General features: G+C 38.7%; 1 protein-coding gene across 4 annotated transcripts in view; it reads right to left on the bottom strand.

The window, feature by feature from the left end:
- Positions 1-3,738: 3,738 nt before the first annotated feature.
- OMA1 (OMA1 zinc metallopeptidase) overlaps positions 3,739-22,107 on the bottom strand; it is an 81,490-nt gene continuing 63,121 nt past the window's right edge. For all 4 annotated transcript variants that reach the window (XM_066264990.1, XM_066264991.1, XM_066264993.1 and 1 more), the window contains one exon: positions 3,739-4,183. In XM_066264990.1, the coding sequence (XP_066121087.1) occupies positions 3,971-4,183 (213 nt within the window). In that variant the 3' untranslated portion in view covers positions 3,739-3,970. The remainder of the gene's footprint in view (positions 4,184-22,107) is intronic.

Raw genomic sequence — 22,107 nt, 5'->3', positions numbered from 1 at the left:
CACTGGCTGACAGATGGTCATTCTTTTTCAAAGGGCTCCAGGCCAAAAGAATGCCATCCCCTATCCTGGTGATTGCTTCTGTGCCCTTTAGAGAGTGCAGTTAGTGCTGAAGGCTTTGTTTCAATACTTGTGAGGTGAGTCACTCTTCCCACCTGGATGTGAATGAACCACATAATCCTGGGAACTACCGGCAGCCATCTTGATATCATTAGGAAATAGTGAAAAGCCAGAGCTGAGAAAAGTTGCCAAGAAAAAGAGCCATTGCTCTGACAGTACGATTCCCTAGACCAGGAGTCCCCAAACTTTTTACACAGGGGGCCAGTTCACTGTCCCTCAGACCATTGGAGGGCTGGACTATAAAAAAACTATGAACAAATCCCTATGCACACTACACATATCTTATTTTAAAGTAAAAAAACAAAAACGGGAACAAATACAATATTTAAAATAGAGAACAAGTAAATTTAAATCAACAAACTGACCAGTATTTCAATGGGTACTATGCTCCTCTCACTGACCACCAATGAAAGAGGTGCCCCTTCCGGGTGTGCGGCGGGGGCCGGATAAATGGCCTCAAGAGGCCGCATGCGGCCCGTGGACCGTAGTTTGGGGACCCCTGCCCTAGACTGAACTGTGTCTGAAGTTAGTGTACATCCAGGCTTTTCTGTTAGATGAGGCAATAAATTTTCTTGATTGAGTTTGAGTTGCATTTTTTTCTTTCTGTTCTTGCAAGTAAAATAATCTTAAGAAATAGAACATATAACCTTGAGCAAGTCTCATTAAGCCTCTAAACTTCATTTTCCTGATCTATAATGGGGAACCATATAATAGCTATCATATACAGGGTTGCAGTAAGGTTCAATAGTGCTTGAAAGTGCTTAGCATAGAGCTTGGTACAAAGTAAGCATTTGATAAATTGTTACTATTTTTAGTGTTTGGCCTTCTAGACATTGTGCTAATAAGTACATCATTTCCCTTAATCATAACATATGATCAATCCTATGAGGTAGGATTTATTATCCCCATTTCACAAATGATGAAATGAAGGTTAAAGAGTTTTAATGACTTGCCCAGGGTCCCATAGATACCAAGAGGCAGAAATTTCAGAGTATGAGTGTTTCTCCTCCTTTTTTTGATTCTTTGATGATCGATGTTGAGTGTACAGTATCAATAAAATATTGATTGATGCCTATAATGTGCCCAAAAGTGTTAGGCATTAGGGACATAACCGTAAATATACATGTTCTCTTTGAGCTTGGTTTTAAAGGACACTCTTACAACTAACTATCTGTATTATAAGAGATATTAGATTGAACTTTTGCCTTACTGGCATCATGCTCCTAAAAACTGAGCTAACCAGAAAACACCCACATCCTAGGAACACATGAAAAGCACTAAGTTATGCAACTAAGTGCAGAACATATAGATGTCATTCCCATATATAGCTTAAAATATATGCATGTGTATTACATTCTAATTGCTATTTGATTTCTCCTTAAATCATGTGCTAAAATATTACAATTCTTTTACATTTATTGATTCCTTGAGTTTTTAAAATATCTCTTTCATATGCACTATAAAAGTAATATCTCTTATTTTCTCTTTCTGACATGATGTCAACCTGAATGTCTCCTAGAAGTCTGAACAATACAATTAGATGTGATAAAACGATGGAAGAAAAAGACTCTAGGGGTCTCCACTGAACTGTTTTCTTAGGAAATCTAATGGCGTATTTTCCTCTAGGAAAATAATGCGTTTACCTCTAGGTAACATTCTCCAAATGTCTGTATGTGTCATGGAGTGCCTCTGATAGAAGCCTAATCACTAGCCGTGTAAAGAACAACTATATAGAGACCAGAGAGACCAGTTCATCTGAACCTCTTCCTTATAAGTATTGTCTTATGGGGTCAAGAAATTCCTTATCATCAATCTACAGTAAGTCCTGAAAAACATAAATAGGGTCTGAACTTGTCTTCTTAACAACTAAGTAACTATTTTGTCTAAGAGAATATAACAGTTTGGCCCTGGCCGGTTGGCTCAGCGGTAGAGCGTTGGCCTGGCGTGCGGGGGACCCGGGTTCGATTCCCGACCAGCGCACACAGGAGAAGCGCCCATTTGCTTCTCCACCCCCCCCCCTTCCTCTCTGTCTCTCTCTTCCCCTCCTGCAGCCAAGGCTCCATTGGAGTAAAGATGGCCCGGGCGCTGGGGATGGCTCCTTGGCCTCTGCCCCAGGCGCTGGAGTGGCTCTGGTCGCCGCAGAGCAACGCCCCGGAGGGGCAGAGCATCGCCCCCTGGTAGGCAGAGCATCGCCCCAGGTAGGCGTGCCGGGTGGATCCCGGTCAGGCGCATGCGGGAGTCTGATTGTCTCTCCCCGTTTCCAGCTTCAGGAAAAAAAAAAAAAAAAAAAAAAAAAAAAAAAAAATATATATATATATATATATATATTTTTTTTTTTTAATATATATAAATATGTATATATATAACAGTGTCAGGACGTATCCCAAATGAGCAGTCACAGGCTTTCCAAGGGCAGGGGAGAGCTTCCCCTCTCCTTTCCTGCCTCACCTGGGCTTTTCAAGTAAAGTTTGATCGGAGGGTCTGAGAGGAAGACCCGGGAAATCATCCTACAGAGAGAAAATTAGAAATGTAAGTGATCTCTGGTTTTCTAATTATGAGATTTTTACCTGCATTGAAGCCATACATGAGGAAGCTAACAAACAACTGAGGATAATTTGCTTCATCTTTTGCTAGACTGCTTTTTAGAAATCTGCAAGTTATAGAACTAGAGGCAGTCAGACCTAGCTTTGTTCCTTCTGACTGAGAGACATGGGATGTATTATTTAACCTTGTTTAGCCCATTTCTCATTGTAATATGAGAATAATAAAACATACTTGTGGAATAAATGGGCTCAGTTCATAGCAGATACTCAACAAAACATAGTTTCTTTCTCCTTTCATGAACTATCTAAGAAACGAATATAATGTGTTTCAAAAAACTATTTCTCTTAGAAATATAGCCTCAACATCACTAGACTTCAGTTTGGAAGTACAAAAAATATTATATAAATAATACATTTTTAAAAACTTATTTCCACATTTATATAACAATTTCTAGGCACCACGAGGGATGTATCTTGCACTTCTTCCTCAACTTCTCCGAGCCCCTGGTTGACGTCCCCTGCTCAGGGAGATCAACTTAGGAGCAGAACCGTCCTCTGCCTCTTCTGCTGTAACCCTCAACAGGGTGGTGCTTCTCTTGAGAACCTGAGATTTCCAAATGGTAATTCATCTAGGAGCCAAAGTGGCATGACTTTCTGTTAAGACGTCAGGGCACCAGAAGCATGCTGTGCCCACACGGAAATGACCGTCTCTCCCCATTCTGCTTCTCACGTTGTCATCTGGACCACAAAGAGAATTACTTGTGCTTTCCTGTGAAAAACAGCTTCTTCAGCTTCTGCCTATTGCCGTTTTCCCTCATAGACAATAGTAAGGATCAGGAAATTCTCTCTCCAAGCTCCCTTATTCCAAATCAGCCACCCAATGGCAACCAATTTCTGTAAACAGATGCTTTAGACGGTCATTTTCTCAGTTCACCATAACCACCCAGACTCCGAAACCCAGTGTAGGCTCAGCTGGAACCCCTCTACAATGACGATTACCACACATTCTGATTTCTCATCCGCTAGAAGTCTGCCTTCCAAATCAAAACCGAGGGTTGAAACAGGGTAAAATGTGTAATACAAGTTTATTCTGTGACATTTCTCTCATTGAGGATTTTAAAATGATCAAAATACATCAATATTTCATTAAAAAATACCTAGAAGAATTTAGGTAATATCTGTAATATACATGATTTAACTATGAATATCAACTTGGTTTTTTTCATGTTGAACATTTTTTTAAAAAAGTAACATACAAATGTAAAAGACTGTTGTATCCTTCATGTATCCCGTGTCTCATATATTTCAACTCAACTGTCAGTTCTCTTCTCAACTACGTATGTTAACGGTATTTGCTTCTGTTTTTGAGTGGGAAGAATATCCACTTTCTGTTTCTTAACAGTAACATTTAGGTCCTCCTTCTCTGATTCTTCAAGAAGATGCTTCATGGTGAATTTGAACAGTAATCGAGGGTCTGGTCCAGAAAGTGGTGGGCAATTACAGATCTCTCTGATTTCAAGAGCCTATAAAAGAAAGAATACAACAGAATACAAAAAAAAAGGATATATATAAATTTATTAAGATTATCCCAACAATTCTTAATATGCTTTATGCAAAATAATAAAAGAATTTTGTATTTTTTTAAATAAAAGGTATCTTAATTATAATACATAAAAGAGAACCATAGACAATTTCATAGTTACATTTTCATGATTTGTTCACATAATATATTTGAAAAAAAAACACAATTGTATCTTCAATGACCACCCAATGTCCTACTGGGAATAAACAAGATCTTTTTGGTTTCAAACTTCAGCCAATACTAAGAACAACTGTTCAGATTAGAAAAGATCTAAAGATTCAGAAATTTTTCAAGAAAAATAAATAAAATAGAAAATAGACGCCTGAACATACTGAAAGAATGTTCAATATAACCAGGACCACCTGTAGTGGAACTGAGGCTAATAACTTAGAAAAGCAAAGAATCTAAACAAATCAAAATCATGACAATTTTTAACTCCAAAAAAATAAAAAGCCCCCCAAACAAGTAAAAGTAATCACAGAATACTACGTGGCTCAGCTGTGACTAGTGTTTATAATTTTTAGAACATTAAATTTTGATCTAACCAAAACCACTATTTAACCATAGTGGAAAGAGGGAGAGCTAGACACATGTGTAGACACACAGGATGTGACAGTGACGAGGGAAAGCTTAATTCTCATCCACTTAGGGGAAAAGTAAATATATAATGTCTAAAACTGAAAAGTCAGGAAGTAGCAATATAAGCATGTTATGTAGAATGATAGGAAATATGAAAGGAATAATATAAGAGATGCTATGAAGATTTGGAGTCATCAGCCATAAACTGAGACTGTCCTAGCAAAGTTGGGACACACAGTCTACTCTTGCTTTAACCCCTTCATAACCACATTGACATTTTTTTTTCAAGTGAGAAGCTGCTCTGTCATGGCTGCTATATCACATGCCTAGGCCTTAACTGGTACCAATGAGGGGGACAAGGGTGGGGTCCAGCAGGCGACAGCTGGCACAGCTGAGTTTAGCAATGAGAGATGCAAAGCAGCAAAGGGAAGAACAGAAAGTCATCTCCTATAATCCTTCATATTCAGTAAAAGCTCTTCTCTTTCCCTCAAGTTCTCTTTTCAATCTTTTCACTGTCAACAAATACTAAGAAAATCACAGTGAGTAAAGTGCTAGGGACACATGGTCAAAATAGTCAGTCATGATCCCCGCCCTCATGCAAATTACTTTGCATTTCCCTAGTATTGGGTATTTGAATTGTTTATATCGTTTTTTAAAAATTTAATCTATTGAATTTAGTGACAGGGGAAGAAAGAAACAAAGAGACAGAGATAGGAAGATCGATCTGTCCCTGTATGTGCTCTGACTGGGGATCGAACTGGCAACCTCTGTGCTTTGGGACAATGCTGTGACCTACTGAGCTATCCGGCCAGGGCTTGTTTTAAATAGTTTTGCTTGGCTTTTACAAAATACTCTATGAAAATCTTTATTTAAATAAAAGATGTTGTGCCGTGGCCGGTTGGCTCAGCAGTAGAGCGTCGGCCTGGCGTGCGGGGGACCCAGGTTCGATTCCCGGCCAGGGCACATAGGAGAAGCGCCCATTTGCTTCTCCATCCCCCCCCTCCTTCCTCTCTGTCTCTCTCTCCCCCTCCCGCAGCCAAGGCTCCATTGGAGCAAAGATGGCCCGGGTGCTGGGGATGGCTCCTTGGCCTCTGCCCCAGGCGCTAGAGTGGCTCTGGTTGTGGCAGAGCGATGCCCTGGAGGGGCAGAGCATCGCCCCCTGGTGGGCAGAGCATCGCCCCTGGTGGGCGTGCCGGGTGGATCCCGGTCAGGCGCATGCGGGAGTCTGTCTGACTGTCTCTCCCCGTTTCCAGCTTCAGAAAAATAAAAAATATATATATATATAATAATAAATAAATAAATAAATAAATAAATAAATAAAAGATGTTGTTTTAAGCCCCACTTGGGTTTACTTGAAGTACACCTCCAAAATAGAATGATCTGCTCAAAGAATAAGAACAGATGATAATTTTTGTTATGTAGGACCAAACCGCTTTCTGCCAGAAAGGCTTTACCAACTTACAATGTCTTCAGCGTACAGGGATACCTTAGTTATTCATAATTTGTAAAACACAGCATTTCATGATTCTTATCCATATAACCACATAATTTTAAACCTCACAATCCTAGTACTCACCAGCTAAATTTACAAATGTGATAACTGAGTTCCAGAGAGGTTAAGTGACTGGCAGGGAACAAAAAGCTGCTTAGCGAAGGTTTAGAGCAGTTTTATTCATAATTACCAAACCTTGGAAGCCACCAAGATGTCCTTCAGTAGGTGAATGGATAAGTTGTGTTGCATCCAAACAATGGAATATTATTCAGAACTAAGAAGAAATGAACTATCAAGCCATAAAAAGGCAGGGAGAAACCTTAAATGGGGAAAAAGAAAAGCAAATCTCGAGAGGCTTTATACATATGATTCCAACTACATGACATTCTGGAAAAGGCAAAACTGTGGAAACAGTAAAAAATGATCAGTCATTGCCGGGGCTTATGGGGGACAGAGGCATGAATAGGTAGAGCATAGAGTATTTTTAGGGCAATGAAACTATTCTATATAATACTATAATGGTGAGTACATATTATTATACATTAGTCAAAACTCATAGAATCTGCAACACGAAGAATGAACCCTAATGTACACTGTGGACTCTGAGTGATAACGATGGGCCCATGCAGGTTCTTCACTCTAACAGATGTATCACTACAGTGCTGTGTTTCCACAGTGGGGGAGACTGGGTCTATGTGGAGGCAAGAGGTACAAGGAAAATCTCTAACTTCCACTGAATTTTGCTGTGACACTAACACTGCTCTTAAAAATAAAGTCTACTTAGCCTGACCAGGCGGTGGCGCAGTGGGTAGAGAGTCGGATTGGGATGCAGAGGACCCAGGTTCGAGACCCCGAGGTCGCCAGCTTGAGTGAGGGCTCATCGGGTTTGAGCAAAGCTAACCAGCTTGAGCCCAAGATCACTGGCTCAAGCAAAGGGTTACTCAGTCTGCTGTAGCCCCCTGGTCAAGGCACATATGAGAAAGCAATCAATGAACAACTAAGGAGTCGCAACAAAGAATTGATGTTTCTCATCTCTCTCCCTTCCTGTCTGTCTGTCCCTATCTGTCCCTCTCTCTGTCTCTGCCACAAAAAAAAAAATTTTTTTTTAAAAAATAAAGTCTATTTTAAAAAAGCTGGCATGGAACTAAAAAGGCTCTGTATAAAGGGATTAGAATCTGCTTTTCTTGTTTTTATTTTTAATGCATTTGCATTACATGATTTTGTGTTAATGTGTGTTTGTTTTTGCCCCACATTATACATTTCTTAAGTAACACTCTTATGAAATAAATGTACTTTAGAGATGGCCGAGCTACATTAATTGCTAGAAAAACTATACATTCTTCATAAAGGGTTTTTGTCAATATTTCCTCATGTGTGAACTACTTCTCTCCTCCAAATATCTATCAAACAGAATCCTGTTACAGACCAAATATATTTCTGTGAAATCTTCATCTATTTGCATAGAAAGATTTTACCAAACACATTGGAAAAATATTTTTCCTGCTTTTCTAACATTATTTTCCATATTTATTTTATTACATTTCAGGGTGTCAACATCTTTTATTTTCATAAATTCAAATTCATCTTAATACTTTCATCTCTTTAAAAGTGAGCAACATTTTCCCACTGTACAGCTAGAATATGCCTTTCCATTTCCTTTACTTTGTTTTCTGTGTTTAACTTCATGTACCACACACAACAAGCACTTAAATGTACGATGAATTTTAAACAAGCATTATAGAACACAAGCTACGAATAAATCATTATGACAAATGTCACAGGGAAACACTCAAGAGTTTACGGTCTAAGAGAAAGCAGGAATGTACTCCAATAACAAGAATATACAGTTTTAAGAATACCAAGGAAGATGTGTAATTAAACATGGACTTAGCCAGCCTAGGGATTTCAACCAGAGTGAAAGGAACTAGTATTCACTGTGTATTTCCAATGTGCCTTGCTCTGTGCCAGGTATTTTACAAATGTTATCTAAACTGGTATTATCATGGGAGCCACTTCTGAAAAATGTTGGTCCTGATGTAGAATACTTATCATTAAAGTGTCTTATGGGGAGAGGAGAGAAAGAAAGAAGGAGGTAGGACTTTGCCATCACAAATACACAAATTCATAAATAATACACCCAGGAGACAGTGCTATCTCAATTCGACAGGGAAGCAAAATGAAGCTTAGGTTAGGTAACTTCCTCAAAGTTGGGTGGCTGGGTCAGAATTAAAACCCAAGACTCTCAAGACTACCATTTTTGGAGGGACCCGAAGATGGCAGCGGAGTAAGCAGACGCACAGACTCCCAGCTCACATCACCGAACAGGATTATAAACTAATTTATGAACAATCAGCATGAAAAACCAAATCTGGACTACAAGAACAGCTTTCAAAAATCAAGGAGCGGCCCTGGCCGGTTGGCTCAGCGGTAGAGCGTCGGCCTGGCATGCGGGGGACCCGGGTTGAATTCCCGACCAGGGCACACAGGAGAAGCGCCCATTTGCTTCTCCATCCCCCCCCCTTCCTCTCTGTCTCTCTCTTCCCCTCCCGCAGCCAAGGCTCCATTGGAGCAAAGATGGCCCGGGCGCTGGGGATGGCTCCTTGGCCTCTGCCCTAGGCGCTAGAGTGGCTCTGGTCTCGGCAGAGCGATGCCCCGGAGGGGCAGAGCATCGCCCCCTGGTGGGCAGAGCGTCGCCCCTGGTGGGCGTGCTGGGTGGATCCCGGTCGGGCGCATGCGAGAGTCTGTCTGTCTCTCCCCGTTTCTGGCTTCAGGAAAATACAAAAAAAAAAAAAAAAAATCAAGGAGCAAAGAAGAAGCCACAACAAACCTGGTCACAGAGATACAGACATCTCTCCAGCTCCAATCAGCGCAACAAGACACAGCTGAAAACAAGATTTGGGGAGGAAGGACAGTAACTCAGGTCTCCTTGGAGATCTGAGATACACCTCCCCCTACTGAAGCTGAGAAAGCAACCCGCCCCCAGAGAGATTAACTGGCAGAAGAGGACTTCAGAGCCTCAGGTCACACCCACCGCATTCCTGGATACAGGTTCAAATAAGCCCCTTGCTGAGATCAGCAAACAAGACAATCACCTGTTAAAAAAACAAACAAATCAAGACTTCAAAGCGGCCCAAATCCTAAAGTGGATTACAAATAATAGCTGATGCCAACCCAAGCAGACTTAGAAACAACACAAGTAAAAACTAGAGGCAGACAACACCAAGCCTAGACTCAACGAGCTCTACAAAGAAAACACCCTGGGTAGGCACAATGAGAAGACAAAGAAGTGCAATCCAAACGAAACCACAAGAGAGACCTTCAGGAGATGAACTGAGTGATATGGAAATAATCAAATTTCTGGATGCAGAGTTTAAAATAATGATTGTAAGGATGCTTAGGGATCTTAGAACAAAAATGGATGATCATCATGAACACCTAAATAAAGAAATAGCAAGTATAAAAAAGGATACTGAAATATTAAAAAAGAATCAGTCGGAGATGACAAATACAATATCAGAAATGAAGACCACAATGGAAGGAATTAAAAACAGGATGGATACAGCTGAGGATCGAATCAGGGAGTTGGAGGACAACTGGAATGAAGGCATGAAAGCAGAGAAAAAAGAAAAGAGACTCAAAAAGTCTGAGGAAACTCTTAGAGAGCTCTGTGACAACATAAAAAGAAATAACATCCGCATCATAGGGGTTCCTGAAGAATAAGATAAAGAACAAGGGATAGAGGTTTTGTTCAATCATATCATAGCTGAAAACTTCCCTAAATTAATGCAGGAGAAACTCTCACAAATTCAAGAAGCACAGAGAACTCCACTAAAAAGAAACCCAAAGAAACCTACACCAAGACACATCATAATTAAAATACCAAAGCTAAGTGATAAAATATTAAAAGCTGTGAGAGAAAAAAAGGCTATCACCTACAAAGGAGCCCCCATAAGGATGACATCAGACTTCTCAACAGAAACACTTGAAGCCAGAAGGGAATGGTAAGAAATATTCAAAGTAATGCAGAACAAGAACCTACAACCAAGTCTACTTTATCCAGCAAGGTTATCATTTAAAATTGAAGGAGAAATAAAAAGTTTCCCAGACAAAAAAAAACCTCAAGGAATTCATTACAACCAAACCAATGCTGCAGAAAATGTTAAGGGGCCTGTTGTAAACAGATCAAAGGGGGAAAAGAATATAGCAAAAGAGGAATACAGCTTTAAAGAATAAAATGGCAATAAACAACTACGTGTCAATAATAACCTTAAATGTAAATGGATTAAATGATCCAATCAAAAGACAGAGGGTAGCTGCATGGATAAGAAAACAGAACCCGTACATATGCTGTCTACAAGAGACACACCTTAAAACAAAAGATGCACATAGGTTGAAGGTAAAAGGATGGAAAAAAACATTTCATGCAAATGGAAATGAAAAAAAAGCTGGGGTAGCAATACTTATATCAGACAAAATGGACTTTAAAACAAAGAATATAGTAAGAGATAAAGAAGGCCACTACATAATGATAAAGGGAGCAATCCAACAGGAAGATATAACTATTTTAAATATATACGCACCTAATATAGGAGCACCTAAATATATAAAGCAGACTTTGATGGATATAAAGAGAAAAATCAACAGCAACACTATAATAGTAGGGGATTTTAATACCCCACTAACATCACTAGATAGATCCTCAAGAAAGAAAATTAACAAAGAAACAGCAGACTTAAAGGACACACTAGATCAACTCGATTTAATAGATATCTACAGAACCTTTCACCCTAAAGCAGCAGAATATACATTCTTTTCAAGTGCTCATGGTACATTCTCTAGGATAGACCACATGTTAGGGCTCATAAGTGGTCTCAACAAATTTAAGAAGATTGAAATCATATCAAACACTTTCTCTGATCACAATGGCATGAAACTAGAAATCAACCACAACAGAAAAGCTCAAAAATTTTCAAACACATGGAAACTAAATAGCAGGTTGTTAAATAACGAATGGATTAAGAATGAGATCAAAGAAGAAATAAAAAAATTCCTAGAAACGAATGATAACGAGCATACAACAATTCAAAATTTATGGGACACAGCAAAAGCAGTACGAAGAGGGAAGTTCATAGCACTACAGGCACACTTTAAGAAGCTAGAAAAAGCTCAAATAAACAACTTAACCCTGCATCTAAAAGAACTAGAAAAAGAACAGCAAGTAAAGCCTAAATGTAGTAGAAGGAAGGAAATAATAAAGATCAGAGCAGAAATAAATGACATAGAGACTAAAGAAACAATACATAGGATCAATGAAACTAGGAGCTAGTTTTTTGAAAAGGTAAACAAGATTGATGAACCTTTAACTAGACTCACCAAGAAAAAGAGAGAGAGGACTCAAATAAATAAAATTAGAAATAAGAGGGGGAGAAATAACAACTGACACAACAGAAATACAAAGGATTGTAAGAAAATACTATGAAGAACTGTATGCCAAAAAACTAGACAACCTAGATGAAATGGACAAATTCCTTGAAACATACAATCTTCCAAAAATCAGTCTGGAAGAATCAGAAAACCTAAACAGATCGATTACACCAAATGAGATCAAAACAGTTATAAAAAAACTCCCAACAAAGAAAAGTCCTGGGCCAGATGGCTTCACAAGTGAATTCTACCAACTCTTTAAAGAAGAACTAACTCCTATCCTTCTCAAGCTATTTCAGAAAATTCAAGAGGAAGGAAGACTTCCAAGCTCCTTTTATGAGGCAAGTATAATTCTGATTCCAGAACTAGGCAAAGACAACACAAAGAAAGAAAATTATAGGCCAATATCCCTGATGAATATAGATGCTAAAATCCTCAACAAAATATTAGCAAACCGGATCCAACAATATATAGAAAAAATCATACACCATGACCAAGTGGGATTTATTCTGGGGAGGCAAGGCTGGTACAATATTCACAAATCTATCAATGTTATTCATCACATAAATGAAAGGAAGGAGAAAACCACATGATAATTTCAATAGATACAGAAAAAGCATTTGATAAAATCCAGCACCCATTTATGATCAAAACTCTCAGCAAAGTGGGAATACAGGGAACATACCTTAACATGATAAAAGCCATCTATGACAAACCCACAGCCAACATTATACTCAATGGGCAAAAATTAAAAGCAATCTCCTTAAGATCAGAAACAAGGCAGGGGTGCCCCCTTTCACCACTCTTATTCAATAGTCCTGGAAGTCCTAGCCACAGCAATCAGACAAGAAGAAGAAATACAAGGCATTCAAGTTGGAAAAGAAGAAGTAAAGCTATCATTATTTGCAGATGATATGATATTGTATATAGAAAATCCTAAAGTCTCAGTCAAAAAACTACTGGACCTGATAAATGAATTCAGCAAGGTGGCAGGATATAAAATTAATACTCAGAAATCAGAGGCATTTTTATACACCAACAATGAACAATCAGAAAGAGAAATTAAGGAAACAATCCCCTTCACTATTACAACCAAAAAAATAAAGTACCTAGGAGTATATTTAACCAAGGAGACTAAAGACCTTATACTTGGAAAATTATAAAACATTGATAAAAGAAATCAAGGAAGATACAAACAAGTGGAAGCATATACCATGCTCATGGTTAGGAAGAATAAACATCATTAAAATGTCTATATTACCCAAAGCAATTTATAAATTCAATGCAATACCAATTAAAATACCAGTGACATACTTTAAAGATATAGATCACATATTTCAAAAATTTATATGGAACCAAAAGAGAACACGAATAGCCTCAGCAATCTTAAAAAAGAAGAATAAAGGGGGAGGTATCACACTTCCTGATATCAAACTATACTACAAGGCCATTGTACTCAAAACAGCCTGGTACTGGCATAAGAACAGGCACATAGATCAAAGGAACAGAACAGAGAACCCAGAAATAAACCCACAGCTCTATGGACAACTGATATTTGACAAAGGAGGTAAGGAAATACAACGGAGTAAAGACAGCCTCTTCAACAAATGGTGTTGGGAAAATTGGACAGCAACCTGCAAAAAAATGAAACTAGACCACCAACTTACACCATTCACAAAAATAAACTCAAAATGGATAAAAGACTTAAATGTAAGGCGTAAAACCATAAGCATCTTAGAAGAAAACGTAGGCAGTAAGCTCTCCGACATCTCTCCCAGAGATATATTTGCTGATCTATCTCCACGGGCAAGTGAAATAAAAGACAGGATAAACAAATGGGACTATATCAAACTAAAAAGCTTTTGCATGGCCAAAGACAATAAGAACAGAATAAAAAGACAAACTACACAATGGGAGAACATATTTGACAATATGTCTGATAAGGGGTTAATAACCAAAATTTATAAAGAACTTGTAAATCTCAACACCAGAAAGACAAACAATCCAATCAAAAAATGGGCAAAAGAAATGAATAGACACTTCTCCAAAGAGGATATACAGATGGCCAATAGGCACATGAAAAAATGCTCAACATCATTAATCATTAGAGAAATGCAAATTAAAACCACAATGAGATATCACCTCACACCGGTTAGAATGGCGCTCATCAACAAAACAACACAGAATAAGTGCTGGCGAGGATGTGGAGAAAAGGGAACCCTCCTGCATTGCTGGTGGGAATGCAGACTGGTGCAGCCTCTGTGGAAAACAGTATGGAGATTCCTCAAAAAATTGAAAATCAAACGGCCTTTTGACCCAGCCATCCCACTTTTAGGAATATACCCCAAGGACACCACAGAACGGTTCCAGAAGGAGAAATGCACCCCCATGTTTATAGCAGCATTGTTCACAATAAAAAAGATCTGGAAACAGCCCAAGTGTCCGTCAAAGGACAAGTGGATTAAAAAGCTTTGGTACATATATACTATGGAATACTACTCAGCCATAAGAAATGATGACATCGGATCATTTACAATAACATGGATGGACCTTGATAACATTATACGGAGTGAAATAAGTAAATCAGAAAAAAACTAAGAACTATATGAACCAATGCATAGATGGGACATAAAAATGAGACTCAGAGACATGGACAAGAATGTGATGGTAACAGGGAGTGGGGTGGAGGGGTGGGGAAGGGGCAAGGAAGGAGAGGGAGGGAGTGGGGGGAGGGTAGGGGCACAAAGGAAACCAGATAGAAGGTGACAGAGGACGATTTGACTTTGAGTGAGAATATGCAGCATAATCAAAGTTCAAAATAATCTGGAGATGTTTTCTCGGAACATATGTACCCTGATTTATCAATGTCACTGCATTAAAATTAATAAAAATAAGATAAAAAAAAAGGGGGCCCTGGCTGGTTGGCTCAGCAGTAGAGTGTCGGCCTGGCGTGCAGGGGACCCGGGTTCAATTACCGGCCAGAGCATATAGGAGAAGCGCCCATTTGCTTCTCCACCTCCCCCCTTCTTCCTCTCTGTCTCTCTCTTCTCCTCCTGCAGCCAAGGCTCCATTGGAGCAAAAGATGGCCCGGGCGCTGGGGATGGCTCCTTCGCCTTTGCCCCAGGCGCTAGAGTGGCTCTGGTCGCAGCAGAGCGAGGCCCCGGAGAGGCAGAGCATCGCCCCCTGGTAGGCAGAGCATCGCCCCAGGTAGGCGTGCCGGGTATCCCGGTCAGGCGCATGCGGGAGTCTGTCTGACTGTCTCTCCCCGTTTCCAGCTTCAGAAAAATACAAAAAAAAAATACAAAAAAAATACAAAAAAAAAAAAAGACTACCATTTTTATAGTACTTCTTAAGAGTGTCCTTTCCTGATACCAACTATTAATTTGCTACATGCTAAATTTCCATAAGAAAGCAGAACTGCTATTCAATTGCATTGCCCAATTTTCTCCTTTTAACTCAACATTACATTACATCTTTCCTATTCTTACACATCACACAATTATTTAACAAATATTCTCTAAGCATTCTAGAAACTGTCAGGCATTAAGGATACAGCAGTAAGCAGGGGCGTTACATTGTTGGGAAAGAGACAGACCATAAACAAGTCAACAAAATAATTTAAGTAAAGTAGATGAAGAAATTAAACTGTGAACTATATTAGACAACAACTTCATGGAAGAGAGGCTATTTGAGATTGGGGATCAGAGACAGCCTTCAAAGGCAGATGACCTTTGTGTAATGAGCTGAGGGGGAAATGTTCCAGGCAGTGCCATCAGCAAGTAGGGCTGGTGCAGGGAGAAAACAAACTAGAGGAGAAATATCCGGAACCAAAGACAACCTTGGGGAGAAGGACATGTGAAAAAGTTGGAGAAGTAGGCAGTGGCCAAATTATAGGATTTAAAAAGTTTGGATTTTATTCTAAATTAGATGAGAATCTACTGAAAGGTTTTTAAGCAGGAAAGTGATATTAAAAAGACTGGCCAGTGCAGCGAGTTTCAACTGGTGTGCTGCAAGGATTTTTTAAAATATGAAATGCCTGACTATTGAGTCAGGGGCACTGACCTCTTTTCTCCTAGATTTTCAAATTAAAAAATGACAATAGCCAGCACAACAAAAGCCATTTGGTGTGAATGAGTAAAAATTGTACCTATTCTTTTTGTCAGGTCGGCAAAAAATATATTTTTGGTGTGTTGCAGAATTTTAGTAATAAGTTTATATGTGCCATAAGATGAAAAAAAGTTGAACATCACTGGGCCAGTGTACTGAAAACAGATTGTGGGGTGGGGAGAGCGGGTGAGGAGAGTGGAGGGTAAAGGGGTATAGATGATGGAAGGACCTCGACTTGGGTGGTAAACACATAATACAGTATACAGATGATGCGTTGTAGAATTATGCACCTGAAACCTGTATAATTGTGTTAACCAATGTCACCCCAATAAATTCAATAAAAAGGAAAAAATAAGGATTTGGTACCCTAGCAATATCCAGTGGTGACCAGTGAGTTTGCTTAAATAATTATGAACTCATGAAATTTTTTCTAGTTATTCCTTTTGTTATTCAAATTACCCCTTTTTAAAGAACACTAACTCCTTTAAAAAAAAAAAAAGAAAGAAAATGGATTGCTAGGGTTGAAGTAAAAAACAAAACAAGAAGAGGCCCTAGCTAGTTGGCTCAGCAATAGAGCATCAGCCTGGCATGTGGAAGTCCCAGGTTTGATTCCCAGCCAAGGCACACAGGAGAAGTGACCATCTGTTTCTCTACCCTTCCTTATCTCCCTTCTCTCTGTCTCTCTCTTCCCCTCCCACAGCCAAGGCTCCATTGGAGCAAAGTTGGCCTGGAACCTGAGGATGGCTCCATGGCCTCCGCCTCAGGCACTAGAATGGCTCCAGTTGCAATGGAGCAACGCCCCAGATGGGCAAAGCACTGTCCCCTAGTGGGCATGCCAGGTGGATCCTGGTCAGGCACATGTGGGAGTCTGTCTCTCTGCCTCCTGGCTTCTCACTTCAGGAAAATACAAAAAAACCCAAAAAAACAAAAAACAAAAACAAAAAAACAAACAAACAAACAAAAGAAACCAAGAGGATTAAAACATCAGATGCCTGTAGTGAGTAATCTAAGGGAGAGATGATGGTGACTTTTACTAGAGCAGCAGAGAACAGACTCCCAATGCCTTGTAAAGGCAACTGACAAGATTTTCTAGTAACTAGGAAAAGGAAAGAGAAGAATCAGGATGAGACCTCCACTTTCTCCTTAAAAGAGTGCTTTTTTGCTATGCTATCCACGCATCTGAGAATAATTTACTTGCATATAGTAAACGATTATTGTGAAGTAGTATTGTATTGTTTTGCTGGTTTATGATCCCAGTCCATAAACTCTCTTAAACATGTTGTTCTTACAAAATTGTCAAAATGAAATCAAATGCTCAAAAATGAAGCAGATAATTAACAATGTCCCTTTTGTATATTTTGAAGCAAGAACTAATTATTTACTGAATGACTGTTTCTTGAACTTTTGAAAAAATTCTCCAAAGTAAATCCCCATCAGTGCTAGATGCTCTTTTCTTTTGAAATCTGTTATAACTCTTTGGCTTTCTAATACATGATTTTTGTTTACTTGATTTAATTCACCACATCTCTTTCTTCAAAACTTAATCTGAGGCCCTGGCCGGTTGGCTCAGCGGTAGAGCGTCGGCCTAGCGTGCGGAGGACCCGGGTTCGATTCCCGGCCAGGGCACACAGGAGAAGCGCCCATTTGCTTCTCCACCCCTCCGCCGTGCTTTCCTCTCTGTCTCTCTCTTCCCCTCCCGCAGCCAAGGCTCCATTGGAGCAGAGATAGCCCGGGCGCTGGGGATGGCTCTGTGGCCTCTGCTTCAGGCGCTAGAGTGGCTCTGGTCGCAACATGGCAACGCCCAGGATGGGCAGAGCATCGCCCCCTGGTGGGCAGAGCGTCGCCCCTGGTGGGCGTGCCAGGTGGATCCCGGTCGGGCGCATGCGGGAGTCTGTCTGACTGTCTCTCCCTGTTTCCAGCTTCAGAAAAATGAAAAAAAAAAAAAAAAAAACTTAATCTGAGGAGGTTCATTCTAGTTACAATTCTACTGCTAGCTGCATCCGCTTTGGCAATTCTCACATACATGCACACTCATGAATGCACACATTTCACTTATTTTGACCACAACTATTAATTAACATCATGTAACTAAAAATAACATTCTCTCAAATATTTTGGTTTTCCTGTACGTTAATTATTGTAGCTCTTCTGATCCTATTTACATTTTATTCTCTAACTAGCTGATCCAATGATTTTCACTTTGGCTTAATCTCTCAAAGATTCAACTATTGTAATTTTGCTTACTTTTGTTTAGTTTTATTAATTGTAGTCTCCCTGTCCAGACATATTACAAGTCATACAAGTCATATTACCAGGCATATCACAAGTCTTTATTTCTTTTCCCTTTTTCTTTCTTACTAATAGAGGCATTCAATTTTCTTTATATATAGGTTTCATAGTAACCCATAAACATATAACTATATATCACAAAATTTCTTGACTTTAAGGCATGCTGTTATTGTTTATGTATTTCTCATCTTATACATACACAATTTTAATTTTCATGTGACTACCCATATTTTAATTTGCTATATTAATTTTAATGTACTATATCCTGACAATTTGAACCATAACATTTTATATTAATTATACATGTTTTTGTCCAAATTATATGACCAGTACTTTTGGAAAAGATACAGGGGTATTTGAAAAGAAACTATACATCTATTTCCTAACAGTCTCTTATGTTGGTTAAATATTTTTGTACTAGTCATTCAAGTATTTTTTTAATTCCTTACTTGAACTTTGGTTTCCTAAGAATAGTAGGGTGCAAGCTATAGTCAAAATTCTATATACACAAACCATATATTTTACCGAATTCTCAGAGGGCAGTGGATTACGGAAGAGCACTGCTGCTAAGTACTCCACTGACATTGTTTACGCATTTCACTTACTAAGGATTTGACATCTTAAAAGAAACAAAGCTGGTTGGTTTGGCTAGATAACTATACCAAAGTGTGTTAGCTCCATTGCTTTTTATTTGTTTTGTTGTTTCTTTTCCCCTAAACTCTTACACTTCTCCAAAGTCTGAAAAGTAAGGTCCGAAGTCATTCTTACTCTTACATATCTTTAAATATTATTTTTATACCTTGGCACCTTCTAAGAGCCTGTCTTTGCAATGAATACTAAACACTTAATAAACAGAGATATCTAGACAACAACACTTCAGGGCTTCTCATGCATGATGCTCTGGAATTCTTCTAAAAACCAATCTTAAGAAATATTACTTAAATCAAATATGTGGTATAGAAACCATAGTCAAAGAAATGAAGACATGAATGAACGTACTGGTCTTTACCATTGTTATATGCACCCTGGATTTCCTTGTGTCTTTTCAATGTTCTTCCATTTTTTAGTCATTTTTTTTTTAGCCTTCAGTGTCGTAATCTGGCTGTGCTGTGATCCTCTAATGCTAGCACTAATGTGTCTTTGCCCTGGGCCAACAAGGCTGCTCTATACAGCCTCCACAGAACATTTTACAGCTTCTCTGCTACATTCACAAGATTGGCAAGTTTCTGAAGTGGATATAGCTTATATTTCTAAAGTCATTCTTTCTTCTTCTGTCACTTTCGATGTAATTAAATCACCCTTATCGTGCCAGCCTCAGGTGGCGTTGCTTCTGTAGTTCTTGTGACCTATTCTGTCCTCTCCAATGGAGTAAAATTTTTCAGTTAGACCAGAGATTTGAGATTTGTTTTGTTTTTGTTTCTTAGACTTTTCTACTCTTTGAAGCTTATCTCACTGGGGGAATATGATCATTTTTGTGGCTTTGCTTTTTCGTTGTAATTGTAGTATTTGATTTAGATGAGGGTCCTTATGGTGTTATTAAAGACACTCAGACTCTAAATAAGTTTTTTAAATACAATTACTGATAATCATCTTTCCTTTTCTTACCAGCCTTATGTACTCATTATTCTGATTTTTTAAAAATCTCTCTTACCTACCTCTTAAATCTACTCTTGAATAGGAGAAAAATTGGGCTACAATGTCTTTCATTCCATTAGTGTTAATTTGACTGGTCTGATTTCCTTTTTCATAGTTCTATACAGAAAACACATTAAGGTTAACGCTTTGAGAGAGAGAGAGGAGTTCCCAAGTTGGACTGGATTGAGGTTTCTGAAGAACTGATTTTTGCAGAGTGCTAAATCATCACCTCACTATCACCTCCTGGCCGCCACAGGGAACACCACATTTCCCTAGGAGACATTGGGCCACCACCACCCAAACCCCCCTAACTGCGTGTGGCATCACTCAGTGGGGAGCAGCCAGAGTTAAGAGAATCTGATGTGAAGCAATATGGAGCATAGTTGTACCACTTATAAAATATCCTTGCCACTATATAACTTCTACTTATAGAAAAACAAGTTAAAGGACACCACAAAAACAATCAGATAAATCTAGAATGTGGGACTAGATTTATTCAACAAGTTAATGACATGTTTAAAAACAAGCAAAACAAGGGCGGGGCACACTGTTCTAAGTCAGAGACTGAAGGGGCATAGCAACCAAATGTAACGGATGGGTTCTGACGGATCATGATCTGAACACGCTGACTGTAAAACTATATTTTGAGACAGAAATTTGAATATGGATAGAATCTTTAATTTTATGAATAAATTACTATTAATTTTCTTAGATATAATAATGGAAGAAAACGATACTTTCTAAAATGCATATTGAGCTAATTAGGAGGGAAAGTTCTCATATCTGGGATCTGCACTAAAATACTTCTGGGTTAAAAAACAGAAGAAGTGTACAAATAGGTTTATATAACTGAATGTGATTGAAAAATGGGGGTTCCTTAAATTATTCAAATTATCTCTACCTAAACAGGTGTTTTTAAAAAATTATAATAAAAAGTTAAATTAAAACAATTTATCTCAAAAGAGAAATACCCTTTTCCTTTCTGTCCTCCCTTCTCTATCGTTTTTGCATTTCTGTGATTTCATCCTTGATTTTACATCTATATCTTTGGTTCTAAACAGCTCATGAGAGGTTTAAATGTTTCTAGTGAAAAATGAAACCAGTCCCTTTACACCCCCTCTATTTCCAAATCTTTCCCTTGATTTCTAAGGAATGCATATACTTTTTAAAAAGCCTAATATTTTAGCATCAATACCTCAATCCTAAACTCACTAGAAACAGACTTAATGAAAATTAATGCATATAGTAGGTTACCACTTTAAGAGAAAGAAAGGAACACAACAAGGATAATGCCTATGTGGTTGCTTAAAAATAACAAAACAAAAACTTCTGTTTATATATTAGTCAGACAAGATAGTTTGAAGTGGTATCTACTTGAAAAGCAAATAAATGACAATTGAAAGCAAAAATAGAAAACTGTGAAAGACTTTGATATGGGCAAAAAGATCATTGGGTGTCTTGTCAAGTGCATCCTTGACTGTTATCGCCACTTTTCATGGTTTTAGACCTACTTTACGACTCTGTAAATTATAGAAAAGCCCTGGCCAGGTGGCTCAGTGGTAGAGCCTCGGCCTGCGTGTGGATGTCCCAAGTTCAAATCCTGGTCAGGGCACACAGAAGCAACCATCTGCTTCTCCACCCACCCCCTCTCTCTTCCCCTCCCAGCCATGGCTCAACTGGTTCCAGTGAGTTGGCCTTGGGTGCTAAGGATGGCTCCATAGCCTCAGCCTCAGGCACTTAATTAAAAAAAGAAAAAAAACAACTCGGTTGCTGCAGAGCAACAGCCCCAGATGGGCAGCATATCACCCCCTAGTGGGCTTGCCTGGTGGATCCCCCATGGGGTGCATGCGAGAGTCTATCGCTCTGAGTCCCCTCCTCTCACTAAAAAATAAAAAAATTAAAAATTAAAAAAAATTAAGTTGTAGAAAACTGATAACAATGCAAATGATACTTGTCAATGGAAATAGAAAGTAACTATCTTGTGGAATACAATTGATCATTGCCTTGTGAATGGATCAGTTTTATACCTATTTATAAACTCACAAATTATGAACTCAAAAATTGATGTATCAATTGTCCTCTGAAATGGTAAAATAATAAAACATTTTCAGATAAAATTGTATAATCAACCACTCCTAACATATAAGATTGATGTATTAAGTCCCAGTGGCTATATTTATTCCCAGTAATAACTTAAGTATTTATGAAACAACTACTCATACACATCAGGATTCTTCTAGGCACCATACATCAAGTAAAACTGTAATTACTTATTTATAAAACTAAGTTATAATAATGAAATTTATAAAAAGGAAAAAAACTAATGCCAGAGAAGTTTC

The sequence above is a fragment of the Saccopteryx bilineata genome, chromosome 3, assembly GCF_036850765.1.
Source record: "Saccopteryx bilineata isolate mSacBil1 chromosome 3, mSacBil1_pri_phased_curated, whole genome shotgun sequence".
NCBI classification, from domain to species: domain Eukaryota; kingdom Metazoa; phylum Chordata; class Mammalia; order Chiroptera; family Emballonuridae; genus Saccopteryx; species Saccopteryx bilineata.
The sequence above is the reverse complement of the archived record's forward strand: the minus strand, read 5'-3'. Positions and strand labels throughout refer to the sequence as shown.